General features: G+C 42.6%; 1 protein-coding gene across 1 annotated transcript in view; it reads left to right on the forward strand.

Annotated features, from left to right (window-relative positions):
• The window catches only part of B4GALNT4 (beta-1,4-N-acetyl-galactosaminyltransferase 4), a 577,155-nt gene that overhangs the window by 351,244 nt on the left and 200,206 nt on the right, over positions 1-25,705 (forward strand). The window contains exons 6-7 of the mRNA XM_030202455.1: positions 22,844-22,939; positions 23,445-23,535. Of these exons, the coding sequence (XP_030058315.1) occupies positions 22,844-22,939; positions 23,445-23,535 (187 nt within the window). The remainder of the gene's footprint in view (positions 1-22,843; positions 22,940-23,444; positions 23,536-25,705) is intronic.

The following is a 25,705-nucleotide window of genomic DNA, read 5'->3' on the forward strand; positions in this document are numbered from 1 at the left end:
ATAGAAGCCTGGGTGAGGCCTGTGTTAGCAGCTAATACGGATTGAAAACTGCCAGTGGCCAGGACAGAGAGAGCGGAAGTGATTTTGAGGTGGGCAGGGATGGGGTTATTCCTACGTGTCTGGGGCTGAAGGAGGGGTGTCAGCTGCTCGCACAGCTGACGAATAGTGGCCCTATCAAACCTGAACCTTGTTAGACACTGCTGGTCAGTGAGTTGTAGGAAGGTGGTGCGGGGCCTAAACACTCGGGGCCGTGAATACCTCCTGCGGTGGGTGGCCTCTTCGTGTAGCATGCATGCCACAAGTGCATTAAGTGCATCCATATCCCCACCACCAGTGCAAGTATTAGGACTAGTAGTCAAACAAACAGCAACACACACAGATCTGTCACTTCCAGCCACCACGCCCTCTGGCCACTCACTCGCCAAACAGTACAGGAACACAGAGACAAACGGAGGTCAGGGAATAGAGTATACACGTGGGAAGAGTGAAGGGGGAGGGGAAGGGGGCGATGGAGCAAAGGAGTAGGAGTAAGGAACGGTCAAAGGGTAAGACACAAAAAGAGGCAGGGCACACAGACGACCGTCACAGGTACTGAACACGCTCGGCTTTCTCTCTGCAACCACCACTTCAGCTCTTCCACCAACAATATCGCCACTCTCCAACTACACACAATCGCTAATGGGTCTAAAGACGCTTTCCCCCTTGCTCTGGTCGCTTTTATTTCGGGTCCATCATATTACGCCCATCTTCCCGCTCAACCAGAGCCCTTTCGCTATTCGTTATACGTTGTACCCGGCCACGTCGTATCACCGCCCCTAACACGCCCCCGACACGCCTCTTATTTGGACGTTTTTACGTCCACGTACGAGCGACACGGACGCACTGAAACATTGCTTTCGATTATATGGATTTACTCGTTTTTGTGAGATTAACGTCCATCTCCCGATTTAGGTCGACTCTTGGGCGTTTTTTTCGTTCGATTATAAGCAGGAAAGGCTCTCAGGGGTCCTTTTACTAAGCCGCTGTAAAAAGTGGCTTGCAGTAATTCGGTCGCATATTTTGGGAGTGTTCTGGGCCATTTTTACCACGTCTACGAAAAAGGGCCTTTTTTAAGGGGCTGGAAAATGGATGTGTGCTAAAATTGAAATCATTGTCTATTTTCAGCTTGAGACCTTACTGCCACCCATTGACCTAGCGGTAAGGTCTCATGTGCTACCCACGTGGTAATCATGCAGCATGTGCCAGCTGCTGTTTACCGCCGGGTAAGTGGCCCATGATAGAAAATAGAAAATTATTTTCTACCGTGGGATTTGGCATGCACCAAATGTGGAATTACCACCTGGCTCATGCGTTAGCTGGGCTGTAGTACCAATATGGTGTGTAGGTCCTCCCGCACCTTTTTAAAAGGACCCCTCTATTTCTCCCAAGACCATTCCAGTCCACACACAAGGAGGTCATGTCATTACTGAAAGATACCATTATTGTCCTTTTACTAAGAATATTAATTTAGTGGAGAACCCAACAGGTCTCTACTTTAAATTTAAGAATGTCTTCCTTGAAGTATTAGAAAAAATTAAGGGCTATCAATTAGCGGCGGGCTGAATGCAGAAAAGCCCATTCAGTTGCCACGGACTTCTTCCCATTTAGTGCACATTAATCGGTAGCACCGCTTTGCAAAAGGAGCCCTAAATCTACTATCTCCAGTTGTACAGTTTTCCCTCTGAGCCTGCTGCTTCAATGGGAACCCAGGGAGGCACTATTAAAGCCCTTCAATTTATAAAGCTATTTCTATGATTTTTGTGTAGAGGCACTCAGATTCTGCTCTCTAAGGATCCCTTTTACTAAGCTGCGGTAAAAGGGGCCCTGAGCTAGCGACAGTGGCCGTTTTTGCCAGGCACTGAAGCCCTTTTTAACCACAGTGGGTAAAAAGGCCAACAAAAAGAAATGGTCATGTGGTAAGATTGCACTTACTGCATGGCCATCCATGTGAGGGAAGCACTTACCGCCACCCATTGAGGTGGTGATAAGGGCTCCCGCACTAACCTGGTGCGCTGCCCGATTACTGCTGCATAACCCCCTGTGGAAATGCCACGCACTGGTGGTGGAGCTACTGCTGGCACGCGTGTTGGGCTGGCAGTAGTTCCGGATTGCTGTGCGGTAAGCCCGCGTTGGGCTTACCGCTGCTTAGTAAAAAGGCTCCTACGGGAGCAGTTCTATAACTGAGTACCTCCATTTAGGCACCCCAAACTGCAGAGGCATACCCCCTAAATATTTTCCCTGAGATATTTTTAAAAATACAGATTTTTTTTTAACCTATCCCACAGCATCTGTGTTTCTGTCTCTGAACCCCGTCCTTCCACGGTGTAGCATACAGACATCCTCGACGCCTGCAGCAATTCATTCTCGCAGCTTGCGCCAGCCCTGCAGGCTTCCATTTGCCGCTTGCCTGTGTCCCGCCCTCACTGATGTCATTGCCTGTTTCCTTTCTGATGGAACGTGGCACTGCGGCAGATGGAAGCCTGCTGGGCTGGTGCAAGCAGCGAGAATGAATTACTGCAGGCACTGGGGAAGGATAGGGTTCAGAGACAGAAGCGCAGATGCTGGGAGGCTGTGGAGGAAAGAGGGGAGAGAGCAGTGTGGTGCTGCTGCTGGGTGGGCCTGTGCACTCACAGGAGTGTACATTGATCTTGTCCATGTACTCACATTCTGCTGTCATTCCCAGGACTAGGGTTACCATGTGGCTCCAGAAAAAGGAGGACAGATCGAGCCAGTCTGGGTTTTACTTCCAGTACTTTCAGGACCAACCCCTGTAGATTCTCTGGGCTGTTTGGGAGAGATGAGCTTGGGGGGTGGGGGAGTGGGGAGTGGGAGTAGGAGGCTCTGAAGAGAGAGTGAGGTTTGAGCTTGAGAACAAGTGAGGAAGTGGAGGCAAGCAGGCAGGCAGGCAATGATGTTAATTCAAGAGGTCTGGAGAGGGATTGGAGTTATATGGAAGGGAAAAAGGGAGTGGAGCATGTCCATTAGACATGTTGGAAGATTACTAAAAGGGTAAGGGGTCATGGACTTGATATACTGCCTTTCAGTGGTACAACCAAAAGCAGTTTACATATTTTGTACAGGTAATTTTTCTGTCCTTATTGGGCTCACAGTCTGTTATTGTATGTGGGGTAATGGAGGGTTAAGTGATTTGCCCAGGGTCATAAGGAGATGTAGCAGGAATTGAACCCAGTTCCACAGAGCCCACTGCACTAAACATTAGGCCAGACCTCAACTATATTACCCACTTGAAAAATTTCTACCAGCCACTGGCCTTCCTTAGCAGCTCTTCCCTGGCCCCACAGCTTTCACATGTCATAAACATACCATTCTTAGGATGGAGACATAGAAGGTCTGAGGACCTTCCCCCTTGATTTTGGGTCCTAAGCATAAGCGTGATTTGCCTATTGATTAATCCTGCCCTTTTTGCTTGTTTCGATTTGTTCCATTTTGATTGTAATGCTAGTTGTCTTTGAATAACGTAAGAAGAAGAAATAATAAAAGGCCCTATGGGAATGATCTGTCACCAGCTTATCACTAAAGCTTTGCTTTGTTATTAGACCTTTGGGTATTTTAGTTTCTTAAACTTTTTATTTTGATTTATCTGTTTGAAGCTTTAGTGGAGCAGCAATGTGTTTTTGTCTGAATAATGTTCCTTTCAGGCTGACAGCAGATTATTCACCATGGATTTTGAATTATTGCTGCTGCAGCTGAGCTTTCATGATGATAAATGCTTTTGTTGGGTGATATAAAAGAGAGGAGACACCATATGTTAGTCTTGTTTATGACCTCAGCACTCGGCATTTAGTTATTTCCCCCAAAGACCTCACCTTCCCAAACATCATTTGTATGCAATGTTTTCCTTCCTCTGGAAGATTTCTTGGGAGGAGAGCTGAGGGGAAGGGGAACCACATCTCTAAAAGGTGGAGAGGGACTTGCATAAAGATTACATTACATTATTCTCATTTCATTTATTAAAATTTATATTCCGCACTTATCCAGAGCGGAGTACAAACCAACACACATAATAAAAAGAAATACATCAAACAAAACAAATTATAAGTACATAAAACAAACTATAACTACATTATAACATTTACAACCTGCACATACTATTTTTGATTCAGTGTAGCTCACTAAGTAAGAAATTGGGCATATCCAGGACAGATTTTAACATTATGATTAACAAACAATATGTTGAGACAACTATGGCCCTAGGTACTTCTTAAATTAGATGGGTTTTTAATATTTTACGGAAGCAGCCATAGTTCATTTCCTTCCTGATCAGGTATGGGAGATCATTCCAATATTTGGCTGCCTGATAGGCAAAAGTAATAGAGAAGAACGTTTTGTAGATGAATCACTTCAGGCTAGGAAAATGCAGAGTTAAGAATTCTCTCGATACACGACTAGAATTTCTAGCAGATAAATATATCAGTGATAACATATAGGGCCCCTTTTACTAAGTTGCGGCAAAAGGGGGCCTGTGCTGGTGTCGGTGTGTGTTTTTTGATGTGCACTCAGGCCCGCTTTTACCATAGGTCTTGCTTTTCTGCAGGAAATGGCTATGCGGCAAGTCTCAAGGGGAGGGGGGGAGCCCTTACCACCACCCATTGAGGTGGCGGTAAGGGCTCCCATGCTAACATGGCAGTAACTGGGCAGTGCATGGCATTACCTGATTACAGCTGGGTACACTCCGGCGCTATATATGATGCCAGATATGACGGTGCCAGAGCATAGCAAGGTTTTGACAGGGGGAGCAGTCTTTTATTAAATAGGTGCCGGTTGGTGTCAGCTAGACAACAGTGCCTGTGGCTGTGGCGGGGTGCAGTGGCTGTGACGGGCAATGATTAATACAGGTTCTCTCTGTTATGTCCTGCCTACAAGGAAACAAGAAGTTACATCAGGAGACAGGATGCAGAAGAGGTCCCCAGACTGGCCAGAGCAGGCAACCTGTCTTCTTAACTACAAGTAAAAATATTCAAATTGTGACCATCATCTCAGGAACAGCACATACACTCCTTCCAGTGCTAGACACTGTTTTAATCAGATGGGCTTTTGTTTGTGTGGTGACTCTACAGGATGTGGAGAACACTAGTCCTGAGCATTTTTATTTTGGATAACAAGGGCCACCAAAGGCGGCCCTTGCCCCAGAGCCTACTTTCAAATAGGGCCAGACACTTTGTGAAATAACACAAAACCCTACAAAATGACACCCAAAACCTATACTGAAAACTTACAACACCATAACAGCCCTAACCCACCTACGAAAAGACAGTGCTACATATATTACAAATATGACACTGGGCCCCAGAGCAGTGTTTCCCTAGGTGGTCCTGGATTACCATTCAGGTTTTCAGGCTATCCACAATGAATTTGCATGTAATGGAGGCAGTATATGCAAATTAATTTCATGCATATTTATTGTGGACACGCTTAAAACCTGACTGGCTAGGGGGGTACTCCAGGACCAACTTGGAAAACACTGCCCTAGAACACCAAACTTACCACACCATAACAGCCCAAACCCAACTATGAAAAAACAGTGCTATATATATTACACTGGGCTCTAGAGCACCAATATACCTACTATTGGGGAAACTGGAACAAGCTGCACTGTTACACATTCCTACACAGACACTACATGCTAGCAGAATCCTTCATCTCAGTCGCACGTGCAGAACATGGGCAGACCCTCATCTTATACAGAATAGTTAGCCACAAAATAATATACAGACAAAAGTTGAAATAGAGACCCCTCCACTCTGCCCAAGAAAGCCAGACTCAGTGCAATACTGGTAAAAGAGAAACAGAAATGCATTTTCTTCTGTACTTTGCAAAATAAAAATAGAAAAAAGAAAAAATGTATATTTTACATCTCAGTCCTTACAAAGTATTACATAAAAATAATTTTTTTCTTTTCTACCTTTGTTGTCTGGGGATTTAATTTTCTAATTGGGTTGATCCCAGTCTTTTTTTTTTTTTTTTTTTTTGCACGTTCCATGAGTCAGTGTTCCAAATTCTTTTCAAGGTTGTCCTTTCTGTTTCTTCTATTGCCTCTTTTATTCTTCCTTTCCTTCTCTACATCTGTCTGGCATTGATTTTTCATTTTTTTTCTCCACTATCAAATAGATGTGTACTTCTGTATTTTTTTTTCCTGAACAGCTGACTTAGAACATAAGAGTAGCCATACTGGGTCAGACCAATGGTCCTTCTTGCCCAGTATCCTGTTTCCAACAGTGGCCAAAGCCAGGTCACAAGTAACTGCAGAAACCCAAATCATGGCAACATTCCATGCTACAAATCCCAGGGCAAGCAGTTCCTTCCCCGCGTCTGTCTCAATAGCAGACTATGGACTTTTCCTGCAGGAACTTGTACAAACCTTTTTTAAATCCAGATACGCTACCAGCTGTTACCACATCCTCCACCACAGAATTCCAGAGCTGGTGTTATAAAGTTGGAATTATATTGAATTTAAATGGAAGTGAAATTAAATTAAACTCCTTTCATTGGGGCACATGGGATCACATCTTCACTTCATCTGTTTTGTATAAGTTTACATTATAGATACACATATCATGTAACACATACCATGTAAAATGAGTTTATCTTGTTGGGCAGACTGGATGGACTGTACAGGTCTTTATCTGCTGTCATTTACTATGATACACAAATGGATTATTCTGTTTTGAGACATGTTTCAGAGACAAGTGGTTTTATAAGTCAAAATAAAAATATTTTGTTTCATACAGATTTCTTCTGTTTGAACATAACTAAACGGGCTGTAAACCCCTAATGCAGTCCATTGGTTTTCTTATATTTTGTTCTTGTGATGACTTATATACTGTGCCAAAACTGAAAACTCTTCTCTCTATCTGGTCAATATTAAAAGGTGCTCATTGTGAACACCATCCACCCTAAAAGGTTGTTTTGTGGCTGTACATGAGAAATTGTAATGTTGAATAAATAAGTGTGTGTTTGTATCCCTAGTTATGCATTCAGAGTTTAAATAATCCTTTCAAGAAAGTCAGTTAATCGTTTAACTTATTTGTCGCATTTTCTAATAGGGTAATACTAGGGCCCATCTAAAGAGCAGGTTATTTTGAGTTAGTCTTTACTAGATCAAACTTGACAAAGTTGAGATTAGCATATATACCAACTGGGATTTAAAAGCCTGTCCTTTAGTGATGTCGCATGTTCAGAAATCGTAGCCATAAGTATAGACAGTTATTCAAATATTATCACATGCACACACCAGAACAGGCATCCATACACACAGTGCACAACAACAACTTCTACAGAGTACATCCAAAACTTATTTTTTATTTTCTCATTTCCTTCTTCCAAAATTTTAGACAGCAGATGTACAGATCAGCAGAACCCAAAGCACTCCAAAACAAGTAAAGTCAGAAACAACAGTTTATACCTAATTGTTCAACAGCCCTTAGGATTCACCTTTGGGTTTAAGAAGCAAAACCATGTGGATGTAAGGACTTAATAAACAAATTACAACAAAGTTTAACGCAAATGTCCTTAATATGTAATACTTAGTAGCAATAATGAAACAATGATGGATTTTCAGTATTAAGCAGCCTGAGCCAACAGATTTATTTCCACTGAACAGAATTAACTTTGTATAAACTTGGCGACTAATACTGTGCTGAACTGGACAATGTTGGCACATTTAGACTGACTGGACAGAACTTCTGCATAATGGACACCCTCCACTCATTATTCCATACCTGTAAAAAGGCAAGTGCATTTTTATAATATACCACTGCAATCCACAAAACAAAAGGAGCAAATTCCCACAAAAAAAAAGATTAAATGCTCCCAGGTTTCAACCTAATTAATGTTTTGTTTTGTTTTTTAATTATACTTTTAAATAGTAAGTCTGATTGTCAAGCACCTGAAAACATCTCTGCGTACACGATTAGCTTTATAACATTTAGCTTTATAACATTAGCTTTATAACATTGTCTTGGTTAAGACAGTTCGCTACGGGGCTTCGTACTGACAGCCTTCCTTATGATTCGTCCTGCCTCGCGGAAGTAGGAAGTTTAGGCAGAGGAGGTGGGGACTCACCTGATGAGCTGTCGGGAGACTCCCGTAAAGACCAGAGCGCGTAAAATTCTAATGGCGCCATAGCGTAGATAAGAGATACAGCAGGGGAGAAACGTGGCAGGACTAGAGGGGACAGGAGACGCGGGGGAAGTATGATAAACTGCAAGTCCCCGCCCCGATGCACGTGATTTTCCTCCTTGCAGTGCCCTAGCTCTGACACTGGGTGATGCTGTGGTTCCTTCTCCTCCACTGCCTTTCTGAGCCAGTCTGCAGATACTCTGGTATACCAAGTGGAAATTGGGGCCAACCAGCGAAGGCAGCTGGGTGCATTACAGAAATGGCTCTTAAAATGGACCAGATTGGTCCATTTTGAACCTGAAGACAGTGAATAAAAGTCTCTCCTGCAGTGTGGGATGTTTAAAGTAAGCATGGGGTGGAGGGAATTATTTGTTTTAATTCCAAAAGTGTGTGTGTGTATGTATGTATGTATATATATATATATATATATATATGTGTGTGTGTATATATATATATATATATAAGAGAGAGAGAGAGCAATAAACAATGGAAGGGAGATAGATCTCCATTAGTATGCTGCCGTGCTACCAGCGGCAATCTAATCAAATTAGAGGGACTGCAGGGAGGGAGCAAGAGGGATAAATGCTGCATTCGGGGGGGGGGGGGGGGGGGGGGAACGAGGGAGAGGGATAGACACTGCATTCGGGAGGGAAAGAGGGAGAGGGATAGATTCTGTAACGGGAGGAGGAGAAGAAACAAAGGAAAGGGATAGATGCTGCAACGGAGAGGAGAAAAACAAGGGAGAAGGATAGATGCTGCAATGGGGGTGGGGGGATGAGGGAGCAGGATAGGCGCTGCAATGGACCTGGGGGTGGGAACAGACAGGAAGAGGTGCTGGATACAGGAGGGGGGGAGACAGAGAGATACAGGGCCAGGAAGAGGCAAGAGAGACTGCTGGACTTGAGGAGGGGAAGACACTAGACCCAGGAGGGGAGACACAGGAATGGGGAGGGGGCAAATGTTGGACAAGGATGGAGGGAAGGAAAGACAAAGGAAGGGGATGCACACGAATGGAGTGGAAGGGGGAGAGGAGAAATACTGGACATGGATGGAGGGGAGGGAAGGGAAGGGAGAGGAAGTACATGCACATGGATGGAGGGGAGGGGAGTGAGGAGAAATGCTGGATACGGATGGAGGAGAAATTGCTGAATTTAAGGGCTGGATTGGAACACTTTGAGGGCTGATGTTGAAACTGCAGAAAAGATAGGGACAGGGCTACAGATGGTAGACAGGATGCATAAGGGGACAGAAGAATGGTGGACATGGTGAGAGAAAATATATCAAATGGAAAGAAGACACTGCATAAAACAGAAGACACTGGGACCAAAGCTAATAGAAAAACTAAATGCTCAGACAGCAAAGGTAGAAAACATTTTTTTATTCAGAATTTATTAATTGGAATATGTCAGCTTTTGGAAATGTGCATCTGTGATATTTTGCATGTAAGTTTCAATTTTTCTAGTATTGCTGCATGCTGAGTCTGATTTCTTGAGGTAACTTTCCAGTATTTTGCCTTCATATCTGTTGTGTCATGTGTTTTTCATGTGTGATCAAGATGCAGTATGCTGATAGCGTGTAGTATTTGCAGCCATTTTTGTTTTGGGTTTTTTTTTCTTTCACTAGGTTGTGTACTGGTGTTTTAAAGCCCGGTGTAATTACAGTGCTGCCTTTCCACGCATAAGGTTGTAGCTCGTCCTGTCCTTGGAATTAGTGCTGTTATGGTTTGGTAAGGTTATGAGTGTGTTTTTGCACAAGTTTGTGTATAGTGTTTTGCAGTGGAGAGATTGTGTGTTGGCCTTACTGAGGTGGCACCAAAACATCAGAAAGGGTGTAGAGCCTAAATCATGACACACTACCTCTTGAAGGATCTACATATGGTTGTTAGTAAAAGGAGCTCATTGTGAACACTAGCCACCCTAAAAGGGTGTTTTGTGGCTCTACATGAGAATTGTGATATTATGATCCCTTGTTTCATATTGTTGACGGTCTGCATTTTCCGTATGGGTGATATATTGGTGTATTAGGTCTGCCCAGTGTAATATTTATGGTACAGTAAGGTTCTGAGTGTGTTTTTGCACAAAGTTGTGCATAGTGTTTTGCAGTTCAGCAATTGTGGTTAGTATATGCTTTGAGCAATCACGTTATTCTTTGACATATGATACATATCTAATAATTTAATAAAAGGTATTCATTGTGATTATTTTATTTTTACTTATTTTTTTTGTGTGTTGTCAGACAATTATGGATGTAAGCCCCGCCCCTGGCCCCACCCCTAACTACACACCCTTTAGCCTCCCCAAACAGTTGGGCCACCGACCGCCTATGCACCTAAATATTAATTATATACCCACTTACACTAGTATTTTATAAAGGAAAGCGAGCACATACCTGTAGGCACCCGGATGTAGACCTGCTCCCTCAGTGTGAACAAAAACACAGTGTGCAATGCATGAAAGCCTTAATGTGTATGCCAAACTGCTCTGAAATGCTATTAGTAAGAATGCAATCAAATTAGAATGTCCATTCATGTAAATGAAGGAATGGCAGATGCAAATTAGAGTTTAGTAGTGTAGCAAAAAGAGACACCATCTGAAATTATTGACCTCACAGAGGATTTGAACCAAGAACTTTGGGCACTGCACTAGAGGGTCACTTTTACCAAGCCAGGCTAAAAAGTGGCCAGCGCTGTTGTCAGCGCATGGGTTTTCCATGTGCTTCGGCCGCTTTTAGTGCGGCAGTAAAATGGCCACCTTGCCATATTCTTTTTATAATGACCACATTCCAATTTTCCTATTAGCACATAGCCATTACTGCAGGAGCCCTTAGCACCACCTATTTAGGAGGCGGTATTGGCTCCTGTGCAAATCGGGTAGTGCACAATAATGTGCCCATGCTACCCGATTAGCGCAGGCATGCCTACTTTCCACTCATGGGCAAGCCATTTTTTGCAGCGTGGGATTAGCATACACTAAGTGGGAAACTATTGCAGGCTGCCTCAGTTCATCCTGCAGTAGTGCCCTTTTAGCAAGTGATAGGCCCACATTAGACCTACCACTCCTCAGTAAAAGGGCCCCTAGGAGACTAAACCCCAAGTCACACTAGGAGCTTGAGAGTAAGACCATTTTTAGAGGAGAATTAGGCAAAATATAATCCTCAGGTCACTCAGAGCCCCAGTGAGCCTTTGGTCTGGATTGTAAACCCCTGGGAATGTCTGCAGACAAGCAGATTCTAACAGCAACAAGGTATGAGCTGTGTAGGGACCCTGAAAACAGCTGTGTACCAGTACAGGGGACAGAACTGTATTGGACCACATGCCCAGAATAGTGTGGAGGTTTGAGCTACATGGTCCTCCTTGAATGCCGCTGCTGTTCACCTGTGTTGATGGAGTTGGTGGCATGTTCAGGCTGCCTAACCAAAGCATTATGGCACCCATGACGCATATCTCTGATATAATAGCCATGGGTGCTGGAAGGCTGATTGGTTGCTAATGCTGCAGGGCTGAGATGTGTCCTGGTCTACTGAGAGGGGAACAAATTTCCCATTTCCCCCTCTATTAATATTCATCCCCAATGTGACTCTTGGGCCAAAAGGTTTGCCCACACCTAGTTTAGAGCCTGTTGAAATTCAATGGGGAAGGATTTAACAGATTTAGGCATGTTGTGGTCTCTCCATTCACTTTCACATTTCTCTGCTGGTAATGAGTCTGTGTCCTGCTGTCAGTGTCTGCCTTTGGGGTCCACATGTTTACAGCTGTTCTGTCTCTTGTGCTGTTTTCTTGTGCCTCAAGCAGCAGGTCCTCGCCCTGGTCCTGCCTCCCACATGTGAAAAGACAGGACTGAGGACACCAAGAGGACCAAAATCCTCCAAAGCACATTCCAACCCTTAGCTCCTGTGCTTTCACTTGTGATATGAGGTCACAGACAAATGAATGTGCACACATAAAGCAGTCTTTGCATACTTTGTACAAGAACACCTAAAAATGGCTGAAAGAAGACAAATTAAGGCATTGTGCAATTAGACTAAATTATAGGAAATCTAAATATAGTCAAAATAAAGACCAAACTTACGCATAATTTAATTAGGTCTTAATTGAATGTTTACCTCAGAGAGAAGTTAAACCCTATTAAAAGCTTCTTGCCTGGGATTTAATGTGCTTATTTTGAAATTTACCATGCTATTCTAATTGTGTTCTATGTTGTTATTTGACCATACTGTCACTGTAATTATACATTTTCAATTCCTAGTCATACTTGCTAGACGTTGTCTTTGGTGAATTTAATCAAAAAGGCACTAAGAAAGTTGATTATAATAAGTAAATAATCAAAAGTGGCCACCTTGATGCAAATTTTCAAGGTGGTTTTTACACACAGAGTTTGCACTAATTATGAAAGCAAAACTATGCCAAATGTCTCAGAAATGTCCTAGAATGAACCAGAGATTTAACAATATTAATTCTCTTGATGTTGTAGTTATATTTATTGTATATTTAGACATTAGCATGCAGATATTTACTATTTATTATTCTGAAAATACTTCATATTTCCATTAAACCCAGAGCATACTGTACTTGAATGTGACTTGCCTTGAACTACTACTGAAAAAAGTGTGAGCCACCTTTTCTCTTACACACCACTCTTAATATCTAACCATACCCATCATGACGTGATAAGGTGTAGTAGGTCGTAGTACTATATATGGAATGTGGTAGGCTTGGGAGGGGTGAAGAGGGGAACATATCTCAGCCAGACGCAACAGGCTATAGGTTCAGTGATGTTTATCCGTTTATGATTATGTTTATTAAAACTTGATATACCACTGAACTTTGTCAAAGCAATGTAGTTCACAATAATAAAAGGGAACTCCATAAAATTTGACAGGAAAGACGTAAAACATACATACAAGAAAGTAACTTACACATCTATCAAGATATATCTAATCATATTTACAGTAAATAGCATTAACTTCAGCATTAAGACAGTCCATCAGTCAGGAGGAGAAAAGCAGGAATTAAAATCCTAGCTTCAGTCAACCAATCAATTCTTATAAATCACTTTCTCTTCAGAGCTGAAAGGTGTTGCTATAATAAGACAGTGGGAAAAAATCTATTCTGAAAACAATAGCTGACTTTTTAAACTACTGCATTAATGTAAAATGTTATCTTCATGTGCAATTATGGGGTAATTTCGTAAAGGAATTTTCATGCTTAAATCATGGCCTCTTATAAAAAATTACTTTATAGGTTACACTTTTAAAAGTACACATGGTGACAAGAAGACGTGTACATATATGTGACCCGTGTATGGGCATGTTAGGGGGCATAGATGGGGCAGAGTGTAGGTGGTATCACAAATTATGTGCATGATTTATAAAATATGCACCTATGGGTGTATTTCAGATGCATAAATCTATACCCAACTCCTGAGCAGGTGTAAATGTGCATAGGTGCATTTTAGCCATGATTTCTGCTGGTTTGTGAGGCTATTGTTTAAAGACAATGGGTGGACTTCCAAGTTAGGTGACCTTTTATAAAGGGGTCCTTTTACTAAACCACGCTAAAAAGTGGCTTGCACTGTTGTCAGCACGTGGGTTCCCGTATGCTGCGGTCACTTTTAATGCGATGGTAAAATGGCTGCATTTCCATATTTTTCTTTAATGGCCATGCGATAATTTCCCAATTAGCATGTGGCCATTACCACGAGAGCCCTTACCAACACCTATTTTGTAGGTGCTAAGGGTTTCCACGCTAACCCTGCTGTAATCGGGCAGTGTATGGCAATATCCCTGCACTACCCAATTAGCGTACGGTATGCCTACTCTCTGCCCATAGCCATGCTTCCCACGCTGAAAAATAAAAATATTATTCAGCTTGGGATTGGCACACACTGATGGGCACACTACCGTGGAATGCCTCAGTGCGTCCCGCGGCAGTGCTTTTTGCCATGGAGTAGTGCCTACCAAGGCTTAGTAAAAGGGCCCCAAAATTACATTCTACAAGGGCAATTGTATAACTGGGCACCCACATTTAATTACTTGTTGCCGTGCAAATGTACAGAATACCTGCAGTTATGTAGGTTAGTGTCCACTTAAGCACGTGTGGCAGCTAAGCACCTTTGTGTAAGGGTTTGTGTAACTACTACTACTTATCATTCCTATGGCACTACTAGATGTACTCAGCACTGTACACTAAACATGTAAGAGACAGTCCCTGCTCAACAGAGCTTACAATCTAATCAAGACAGAGAAACAGGAGAAATAAAGAATAAGGGAATTATTTATGGTGGGAATAATAAAACATACATGGGTATTGAACAAGTGAATAGGAGTTAAAAGCAGCCTCTGAAAGGTGAGCTTTTAGCCTAGATTTGAAGACGGCCAGAGCTGGAGCTAAAACAGTAACTCCAAACACCCACAGTGGGAATCAATCCCATGTCTCTACATTCAGGAACCACAAACCTAACTCCTATGCCAAACACACTTCCGGCATAGCACATGAATGCAAAGTGGGATTCCCATGGGCCGAGCATAGGATGGGAATTGGCAATGCTGCCACTTATGAGCGCTGCTTACAGAATACTATAAGTTACATGCTCCCTTGCTGCATTTAGACAACCTACCATTAGGCCAACTGAGGCGGGGGCCTCAGGCGGCATTCTTTATGGAGCAGCATCTTTCCCCTTCCTTCGTTAACCCTTCCCGAGCCTACCTTCTTTCTATGTTGTTTTCAAAACTTGGTGGAGGCAGCAATTCCTATATGCTGCCGGCACTAGCTTCCCTGTACTGCGTCTCGCCTCCAAGGAAACAGGAAGTTACGTCAGAAAGGCGGGTTGCAGTACAGAGGAGAAGCCAGTGCCAGTGGTAAGCATATAGGAATCAATGCCACCACTGTCTTTTGAAAACAACAAAAAAGGAAAGTAGTCCCAGGAGGGGGGTTGAAGAAGGAAGATGAGGAGATGCCAGGCTGTGGCCGGGGGGGGGGGGGGGGGAAGTTGGCTGAGAGAGTGTGGAAAGATGTTGGACTGGGGGAAGGAGGCAGGGGCAGAGGTGCAATCTCATCCCCGCCTCAGGTGGCAGATTGCCTTGGGCCACCCCTGAGATCAGGTCTATGGCTGGTGTAACTGCGGGCACCTAGAATTTAGTATTCATCTGTGGGCCTAGGTAACATTATAGCATGTGCTCTCACCACGTGGTATCAGGCACCTAGAAGGAGGCATCCACTTATAGAATTACCCCCTATATGTATAGTACACTGTAATTAAAAAATATTTGCTAATTTGGATAGGTGAACTAAATTTATTATTTATTATTTATTTATTGCATTTGTATCCCACCTATTTGCAGGCTCAATGTGGCTTACATAGTTTTGTTAACATAGTCATTGCGGGTTCAATGTGGCTTACATATTTTGTTAGCAAAGTCATTGCAGGGTGACAGATACATTTAATATTGTGTCGAGGTTAGGTAAGGGTAGAAGGAAGAAGAAGGGGGTGATTAGGTAGTTATAGTGATTGGTAGTTATAGTAGGTGAGTGTCAGGCGGATTTGTTTGGCCGTTAGTTCTCATTGTATGCCTTGTTGAAGAGTTGTTTCGTTGATTGTTCTCAGGTCTGTAGGCAGTGCATTCCACAATTTCGTGCCCAAGTACGAGAATGTGGTATCGTGCATCTGCTTGTACTTTAGTCCTTTACAACTGGGGAAGTGCAGGTCGAGGAACTTGCGGGATGCTCTTGTGGCGTTTCTTGGAGGTAAGTCTACGAGGTTTAGCATGTAGATTGGGGCGTCTGCGTGAATGATTTTGTGTATAATCGTGCTGATCTTGAACGTAATGTGCTCCCTAAGTGGGAGCCAGTGGAGCTTCTCTCTTAAGGGTTTTGCATTTTCATATTTAGTTTTTCAAAATATGAGTCTGGCGGCAGTATTCCGGGCAGTTTGTAGTTTTTTGATAGTTTGTTCTTTGCATCCAGCATATAGTGCGTTGCAGTAGTTCAGATGACTTATTACCATTGACTGTACCAGGGTGCGGAATACGTATCTCGGGAAGAAAGGTTTTACTCTTTTAAGCTTCCACATGGAGTAGAACATCTTTTTCGTTGTGTTCTTCACGTGGTCATCAAGGGTGAGGTTTCGATCAATGGTGACTCCAAGAATTTTCAAGTTTTTTGAGATAGGGAGAGAGCAGTATGATGTGATTATGGTGGAGAAGTGTTTTGTGTTATGTTGTGAGGTGAGTACAAGACATCGTGTTTTTTCTGCATTAAGTTTTAGTTGGAATGCATCTGCCCAGGTGTGCATTATATGGAGGCTTCGGTTGATCTCGTTGGTGATTTCGTTTAGATCATGTTTGAACGGGATGTAGATTGTGACATCGTCTGCATATATGTAGGGGTTGAGGTTTTGGTTAGCCAGCAGTTTGGCTAACGGTATCATCATCAGATTGAATAATGTTGGCGAGAGGGGGGATCCCTGGGGGACTATTCTAGTGTCCACAATGAACTCATTTAAACAATCGCAACTGGCAACAACATACTCCTTCTACAATTCGACATGTCCAGCGCCTTTGACATGGTTAATCATGAAATGCTGTTACATATACTGGAATACTTCGGAATAGGAGGTACAGTCCTCAAATGGGTCAAAGGATTCCTGACCATAAGATCTTACCAAGTAACAACGAACACGGAACGATCACCCCCATGGACACTTGAGTTGTTGGATGTAACCGTGGTAGTATTTAGAAGATTGTTTACGAGTGAGAAGAGTTTGTGTGTGTCCTTGTAGTTTGGTCCTATTTTGGTTTTGTAATATGTCCTTTTTGTTTGTATGATAGTGTACTTGTATTTTCTTTGTAGTTGTTTCCAGTTTTTAAGTGCGTTTTCGTCTTTTTTCTTGCTCCACGCTCTTTCTAGTCTTCTGACCTGTGTTTTTAGTTCTTTTAGTTCTTCGTTAAACCATGGTATTGAGTTTTTTCTATGAGATGTTGTGGTTTGAAGTGGTGCTATATTGTTTAGTATTGTTAGGCATCTGTTTTCCCATTCTTGGAGGAACTGGGGTGAGTCTGTGGGTGTTGTCCATTCTTCGGTGTAGAATTGCTGCCAGAATGTTAGTGGGTCTATTTTACCTCTCGTAGTATAGGTTTGTTGTTTTTGCTTTTGCTGTGTCTTTTTTGTTCTCCAGTGGAGGGAGAGGTTTGCACTGTAATGGTCGGACCATGGTCTGGCTGTCCATTTTGTGTCTGTTAGTATAATATTTGGTTCTGATGAGAGTTTGTATGTCCTTTTTCATGGGTGGGCTGTGTGTTTGGCCAGTGGAGCTCCCATAGTTGGAGGAAGTCTTTGCATTCTTGTACATTGCTTGAGTGTAATGTAAAGTGAAAAAAAATCTGTTGAAAATCTGAAGTGAAATTTACTTCAGAGTTAAACAGGGCTTCTGCTAGGTGTTTATAAATTGTAAATGTAGGTGTTTATTTCCTAGTTAATTGGGGATTCTTTTAGGGTACAAAAAAAGAGTGTTTTTCAGTGTTTTGTTCCAATGGTGCTATTATTCATAATCACAAATAAGGAACAACAAATGCATGGAAGATTCAAAACAAGGCAGGGGAAGAATGACAGGTTGCAAGGAAAATGGTGGTTTTCCAGTATTTGTCCAGTAAACATCTATTTTAGGAGCTCTCATGCTAAAAGGCACTACCATGGGACATACTCAGCTCTTCTGTGGTAGTTCTGGGATCGGTGCAGGGGGGGGCATGTTTAAGTGTACCCTACACTAATCAGTTAGTGCAGGCAAATCACCGAACGCTGCCGATTAGCGTGGGGTTAGCATGAGCCCTTTTCGCCTACAAAATACGTGGAGGTAGTAGTAGGTAAGGGCTCACGCGGTAATGGCCATGCCTTAATTAGGAAATTAGCGCATAGCCATTAATGGAAAAATAGGAACTTGCTGCCATTTTACAGTTGCACTAAAAGTGGCCTCAGCGTGCAGGAAACCCGTGCGCTAAAAACAATGCAGGCCAGTTGGTTTATTGGTAAAAAAATGCAAGGGTTGTTTATGAAATTTTAGCACATACATAACAATATATGCACATTAACCCCATTAATTCTATTAAAATAACCAAAAATTTCGCGTACAGATTTGGCTGTGCACCAGTTTGTGCTCGTAATTTAATTGAATAACGAGTCAATTAGTACCAATAATTGGCTTTTTAACAATCAATTATTTGTGCTAATTGGAATCAATTAAGATGTATGTGTGTAAATGTGTGTGATCTGCACCTAAATTTTACATTCGTCCCGAAAAAGGGGATGCAGAAATGGGAGGGTCATATGCAGTTTGGGGGGATCATGGGCAATGGGATTACATGCGCAATTAAAGAATAATGGGGCTCCATGAGTAAATTTAGGCAGGGGCATTTGCACCACGTTTTCGTTGGTAAAAGTGGATGCACCTAAATTTATGCATGACCCCCCAGGACTTAAGCGCTGTTCTATAAACCACACTTAACTTTAGGTGTGGCTTATAGAATAGCGCTTAAGTTTTTTTTTTTTAGCATTGATATTTTAGATACCATTTATAGAATTGGAAAAAGTTGGTACTCCTCCACTCTGCATTGTTCTTTATATAATAACACATAGTATTGATTCCCATGCCCAAATTTTGGTTCCAGGACTTACGCTTGCTGAAATCAGGTGCAGTTCATGGCGCCCAATCTGGGTTTACATCCCCGGTATTTTATAACATTGTGTGCAAATTTTTGGAATGCTCCTGACCCGCACATTATCCTTCCCCCATGGCCATACCTCTTTTGGGTTCTGTGCTATGGGACTCATCTGGCCAGAGTTATAGAATAGTGTGCAGCCAGATGTACGCACAAATCCTAATTGGTACCAGTTAACATTAATAATTGCCTGTTAACACCCAATTATTGCTGTTAATTGGCTCTAACCAATTAAATAAGGGAATGTTAGAACATTGCAACAGGTGTATGGCGTCCTCTAGTCAGTCAGACAATCAAGACAGCTGCTTTTGTTTTCTGCATTTATGAAGATACTTATGTGAAGATTGAAGGCTTTGTTTTGCTTACTAAGGATTTGCAATATTCATGAAGGGAATTTAAACATTTTTATTGACCCCTGATGCAGGCAGATTCATGCTGAAACACGGCCCATGTCGGGTCAGTTTTGAATAAACCAATTTCTGATTGTTCCAGTTTTGAAGGCCCTTGTGTGCTTTTTTGTTGTATAATATTTTGACCCACAGAAAACACATCATCTTTAAATCTTTTATTCTGGGCTATATATTTTTGTTTATTTGTGAACTTGATGTACCACTCTTTGTAAAATGTGGTTTACAAACAGAGTACTTAAATGTATAATCCACGTGTAAATAGTGGCATTCTGAAAAATGTGTATACAGTCCACATGTCCACATCCACCTTGAGTGAATTCCTTCAAATAAAGTGGTAAATAAATCCTAATAAATAAATAAATAAATAAATAGTTTCAAGTTTATTAGGAACTTGCTACCCCACCTATCAGTAGTTCCAGCTATATGGCTTACAGGCTATATATAAAAGGTAGAAAAGGAAGGAAAGCTTGGAAAGACAGGAAGCAAGAAGGGGAAAGGAGAGAACTACAATATCATGATAGGAAAGTGGGGAAGATAGGGACAGACACTAGGGAAGGAGACATGTTCAGGCCACAGCTAGACCTGTATCAGACGTCAATGGAACACCTCCTGAAAGAGGAAATGCTGTGCAAGACTTCTAATGACCTCTCTATTGTGTTCCGCAGATGCCAGGTTTAATGTTCATGTTTATTTATTTATTTGCTGCATTTGTACCCCACATTATCCCACCTATTTGCAGGCTCAATGTGGCTTACATTATATTGGAAAAGGTATAATTATGAACAGAGTAAGAGGTTTGTTCTAATTTAACATAATACTATGTAAGAAATACGGAAGATATGTTTGTAGAATTATTTACATAACACATAATAAAAAGCAGTAAAATATAATTTATTTATTTATTGCATTTGTATCCCACATTTTCCCACCTCTTTGCAGACTCAATGTGGCTTACAATATATCATGAATAGTGGAAGTAGATTAGAAATTAGACATTTAGTATAGCAGAAAAGATCTTTGGTAACATAGTAGAAATATGAACAAGCAAATAATATAAACAGTTCTGAATATCTGTGGAGGGGATTCATGCATTTACATTGGTTGGTCTTTGTTGTATGCCTTATTAAAGAGATGGGTCTTCAAGAATTTACAGAAGTTAGTTCGTAGATCATTTTTAAGTTGCGCGGCAGTGCGTTCCATAACTGTGTACTCAGGTAGGAAAAGTTTGACGCATGCGTTAGTTTGTATTTTAGACCTTTGCAGCTGGGGAAATGAAGATTAAGGAATGTGCGGGATGATCTTTTAGCATTCCTGGGTGGTAGGTCTATCAGGTCTGACATGTAGGCTGGGGCTTCTCCGTGGATGATTTTGTGAACTAGGGAACATATTTTGAACGTGATGCGCTCTTTAAGTGGGAGCCAGTGTAGCCTTTCTCGTAGGGGTTTAGCGCTTTCATATTTTGATTTACCGAATATGAGTCTGGCTGCGGTGTTCTGGGCTGTCTGAAGTTTCTTGATTATTTGCTCTTTACAGCCAGCGTAGAGTGCGTTGCAATAGTCTAGATGGCTAAGCACCATTGATTGTACCAGGTTTCGGAAGACAGTCCTTGGGAAGAAAGGTCTTACTCTTTTTAATTTCCACATTGAGTGGAACATCTTCTTGGTTATGTTTTTCGTGTGGCTCTCAAGTGTTAAATGTCGATCGATGGTAACTCAAAGGATTCTTAGGGTGTCCGATATTGGATGGGACAGGTTTGGTGTGTTGATGGTGGTGAATTTGTTCGTATTGTGTTGAGAGGTGAGTATTAGGCATTGGGGTTTTTCTGCATTAAGTTTCAACTGAAATGCATCCACCCATGAATGCATGATGTGGAGACTTTGGTTGATGTCATTGGAAATCTCCTTTAAATCTTGTTTAAACGGGATGTAGATCGTTATGTCGTCAGCGTATATGTATGGGTTGAGGTTTTGGTTTGATAATAGTTTGGCCAAGAGTATCATCATTAAGTTAAATAGAGTCGGTGAGAGTGCAGGGCCCTTTTTACTGCAGCTTAGTAAAAGGGCCCCAACGAGGGCAAATCTATACCAAGGAGCTCTATTTTAGGCACACCGATACAGAGTGGAGAATGCCTATTCTATAAGGACATCTGGGCATACTAAGTCCATTATAGAATACTAGCATAAACCTGAATTAGTGCACCTAAATTTAGGTGTGACCACTTATGCCATACAATGCACATAGCATAGTATTGTATAAGTTACGCATAGAACCAAATTCTATAAATCGTGCCTAAAAAATCAGCAATGAAAAAATCCATGATCAGTGTTATTCTATAAACCTCTCCTAAAATTAGGCGCAGTTTATAGAATATGCATAGCGCCTGTCCCCTTGACTAAAATTTAGGTGCGATCATTTACACCAGGTAAAACCTGGTGTAAATGCCCGTGCCTAACTTAGCCACCGATCAGGTGTATTCTGTAACAGTGTGCATAATTTTTAGGAATGCCCATGGCTCTCCCATGTCCACATCCCCTTTGCGTTAGAATTTACGTGCTCCACTTTGCAGAATACACTTAGAAAGTTTTGCACATAAATTCTAATTAGTGCATATAATTGCTTGTTCATGGCCAATTATTGGCGCTGATTAGCTTATTAAGCAATTTGTGTGTGCAGATTGACTTTGTGTGCTGATTTGCGCATGCAACTTTAGTCACAGTTTATAGAATCTGCCCCATGCTCTGCCCACGTGCATCCCTCTCCCCCTTTGCAGTTGCACGCTGTAGTACTTATGCACTCCTTTATAGAATAGTGTTTAGTGCACATGCACATATAAGTAGTGGTGTGCTGGAACCGGCTCGCAACGGCTTGCGAGAGCCATTTGTTAAGTTTTTAAGAAACTTGGAAGCCAGTTGTTAAAGTAGGTCCCCCGTGGCTACTTTAACAACTAGCTCCAAAACTTTGGATTTAGGCCTCCTCCTGAACTCTCTTTTACTTTGCTGGGGTTGCTGAGCCCTGCCAGCCAAATAAATGGACTTCTGCCGCTTCCTGCTGCTTGTTTCCAGGTCTGAACAGCTTACTGGACTTCTCACTCATGCTCTGAGCATATGCGAGCAGTCCCAGCATGCTGCTCAGAACCAGAAACAAGCAGCGGGGAGCGGCAGCAGTCCATTTATTTGGCTGGTGGGGCTTGGCATCCTTGCCATTACACCTACATGGAGGTAGGGGAGAGAGGAATGTGTTGCCCCCCCCCCCCCAAATTGCAGAGCTGGCTACATCCAGAGAGAGAGCTTAGCACACCACTTTATATAAGCACCAATTATCTTGCATTTATGTGCACATGGCGTGTGTAACTACACGCACCCAGTTATAAAATTGCCATTAAAATTTGAGGGTTAATCCAATAAAAAGGGTTTCACCTTTATTTCCATGCGTTCAAAGTAACTAGTAGAGCAAGGACACTACTTTATCCTAAGTGATTTAGATAAAATGTGATTGAAGTGGACTTGCCTTTAGTTTCTTCTGTTTTTTCTCTGTCTCTTGTGGCATAGAACAAAGGAAAGGCGAATCTGCATGTGTTTGAAGACTGGTGTGGAGGAGCTGTCAGGCATCTGAGGAAGAATCTTCATTTTCCCCTCTACCCTCATGTGAGTATTACCAATTTGATGTGTTCAGAAGAATGTTGAAAAATACACAAGTGGTGTAGTAATTTCTAATAATCTGAAAATTGATTAGAGGCAAAATCAGAGTAATTGAGAATAGTCACAAACACACATTTATAATTATTGTTCCCGTTATTTGTATTCTCAATTTCATTTATTTTCTTAAGTAATTAGAACACAGGAAAAGGGCCAGCTCACATTAGCTCACAGCCCTGCAGGTTTTCTGAAATGTAGCTCAAAACATGATAGATAGCTGCACTTTTCTGAAGAGAGCAATATGAAACCCAACACAGGTCATGTTTCAGCGTAAAATGTGCATCAGGGGTGGCAGTATACTTTGAGGTATTCAAAGGGTTTGTCCCGCCAACATCTCATAATAGAGAGAGCACCATACAACTTGTGTTGTAATTCCTAAAATGGCTGGAAAGAATGGAGTCATTCATTTTGCAATTTTGTTAATGTATTGCTTTTTTTTTTTTTTTTTTTAAAGACTCGTACTACCGTGAAGAAACTTGCTGTCTCTCCAAAATGGAAGAATTATGGGCTGCGTATTTTTGGTTACATTCACTCTTTCAAAGACGGTAAGTTGATAGGGTATTACTCGTTTCCCTGACTGTCCTGGCACAAAGACTTGGCCTCCACTTAAAACATATGTGGCCAAAGTATAGTATTTTATAGAAAAAGTCTGTCTTCTTCTGTTGCATTTATTGTATGGTCTTTTTTGTTTATTTTATTCCACTTATTGAAAAACATGTTCTTCACAGCTAGGGGTAATTGCACTGCAATGTTGTTGTGGTCAGTATTCAGTGGAACATATCCAGTGGGAGAGGCTTCTACCCAGATAAGTCCTGCTGTCTGGATCATACCCAGATTTTCAGGAGAACTTATCTGGTACTATCTGGTTTGTGCTGGGGTGGACTAGGACGGCGTCAGAGAGGACCCAGAAAATATCCAGGCGATGCGAGTATAGTTAACCAAACCGGGCAAGTAGGATTGCATATAAAATGTGGTCCTAACCACGCCCGGTTAGTACTTACATACTGGCACTGAATGTTGGCACTTCCTGAATAACTTCTATGCTGTGCCAAAGATCTGGATATTTACTGCCAGTACCCAGATAAAGATCAGTACTGAATATCTAAGCCTAATTTTACCCCTGAGGGGCAGTGTTTTTAAAAACAAATGCTGCCTGCCGCGTAGGCTGAATATCAGCCAGCTTACTATATGTCATGCTCAGGGGTAGGTGAGCTCTTAGGCCACAGTTGAATTGGTGCTGCCCAACCAACCCAGAGGTTAGATAGGCCCTAACTGGTGGTAGGAGAGTCGCCCAAGCAACGCCGGGCAGGAATGGGAAACAGAAGAGTTGTCAGTGCCAGGTTAGAAAAGCAGGGAACAGGAAACTGGAGCTAGAAGCTGACAGCTGGAAGCAGGGAGCCATGACTGGAAGTTGATTGCTGGGAGCTGGATGCTGGAAGCTGAAGTTGGAAGCCATAGCTGGATGCTGGATACTGGAAGTTGAAGCTGGACGCTGGAACTGGAAGCTGAAATGGGAAGCTAAGGCTGGAACTAGATGCTGAAGCTGGAAGCTGACCAGTTGCAAGGCAAAAGAGGATGGGACAGTGGTCTTCTGTGCATCAGACGTCATTACTGGGACCTCCTGGAAGTGCTGCCAGCAGAAGGCACAAGAGCGGCATGCGCGCACGTGTACCCAAAAGAAGCAGCAAACATAGGACCCAGAGACCCCGTGACTGGCCCTGGGACGCTGAGGACACCCGAGCCAGCAGTTCGAGGTGTGGCAGGGACAGGCAGGCACTCAGGGGAATCCCAGAAAATACGACCCCCGCACTTGGTGACAGAAGTAGGTGAGCTGAGACGCAGAACAGCACTATGGGGCCGTGACAGTATAGTTTGATGCCATGATACAAATATTGATTGTTTAGAGGATAATTTTAAAAGCCATTTATCCACATAAAACAGGTGTTTTTGTACAGAAATGGCATTTTTAAAATTGCCCTATCTATATGCAGATAATAATATGCACATACAGCATATCTAATATAATATTCCATATCATCAAGCTGATCAATCCATAGACTGGTGGGTTGTGTCCATCTACCAGCAGGTGGAGATAGAGAGCAAACTTTTGCCTCCCTATATGTGGTCATGTGCTGCCGGAAACTCCTCAGTATGTTCTCTATCTCAGCAGGTGGTGGTCACACACAGCAGCAGCTCTGGCTAGGCCTCCAAGCCTAATTTTTAGGTTTTGTTGAGTGCCTGGGGTTGAGGGCTCTTTTGAGCAAGTGCAAACCTGGTGGTGCCAGGTCCCTCCTTTTCTCCCCCCTCCCGCTGGCTCCGTTAAAAAAAAAAAAAAAAAAAAAAATTTTGAACGTCCTTAAAGGCGTTTATTTCGACGTTTATTTAAGTGTCTATTGCAGCTACTCACTGGGACATCAGGTCGTTACAACTCGGAGCGGACAGCAGGTAATTTTTACCTTTTTATAGCGGGCAGGGGGTTCCCCGATTCTTCTCCTCGTGGCATATGGCGTCGGAGGGCGAGGGCGCAAAGGGTCGCTCCCCGGGTCGCTTGAGCGCTTCTAGAGGGGATGCGGGGGTCTTCAAGCCTGATTCGCCCTTGTTGGGTGACAGTTTCGTGACCGATGAATGTCCCGGTCCTTCCTCCGGCGTGGCGGTTTTTCCCGCCATAAACGCCCATCCCCCGCTCCTCGCCTCCGCCATCTTGGCCGGCCACGC

Source organism: Microcaecilia unicolor, chromosome 4 (genome assembly GCF_901765095.1).
Source record: "Microcaecilia unicolor chromosome 4, aMicUni1.1, whole genome shotgun sequence".
NCBI classification, from domain to species: Eukaryota; Metazoa; Chordata; class Amphibia; order Gymnophiona; family Siphonopidae; genus Microcaecilia; species Microcaecilia unicolor.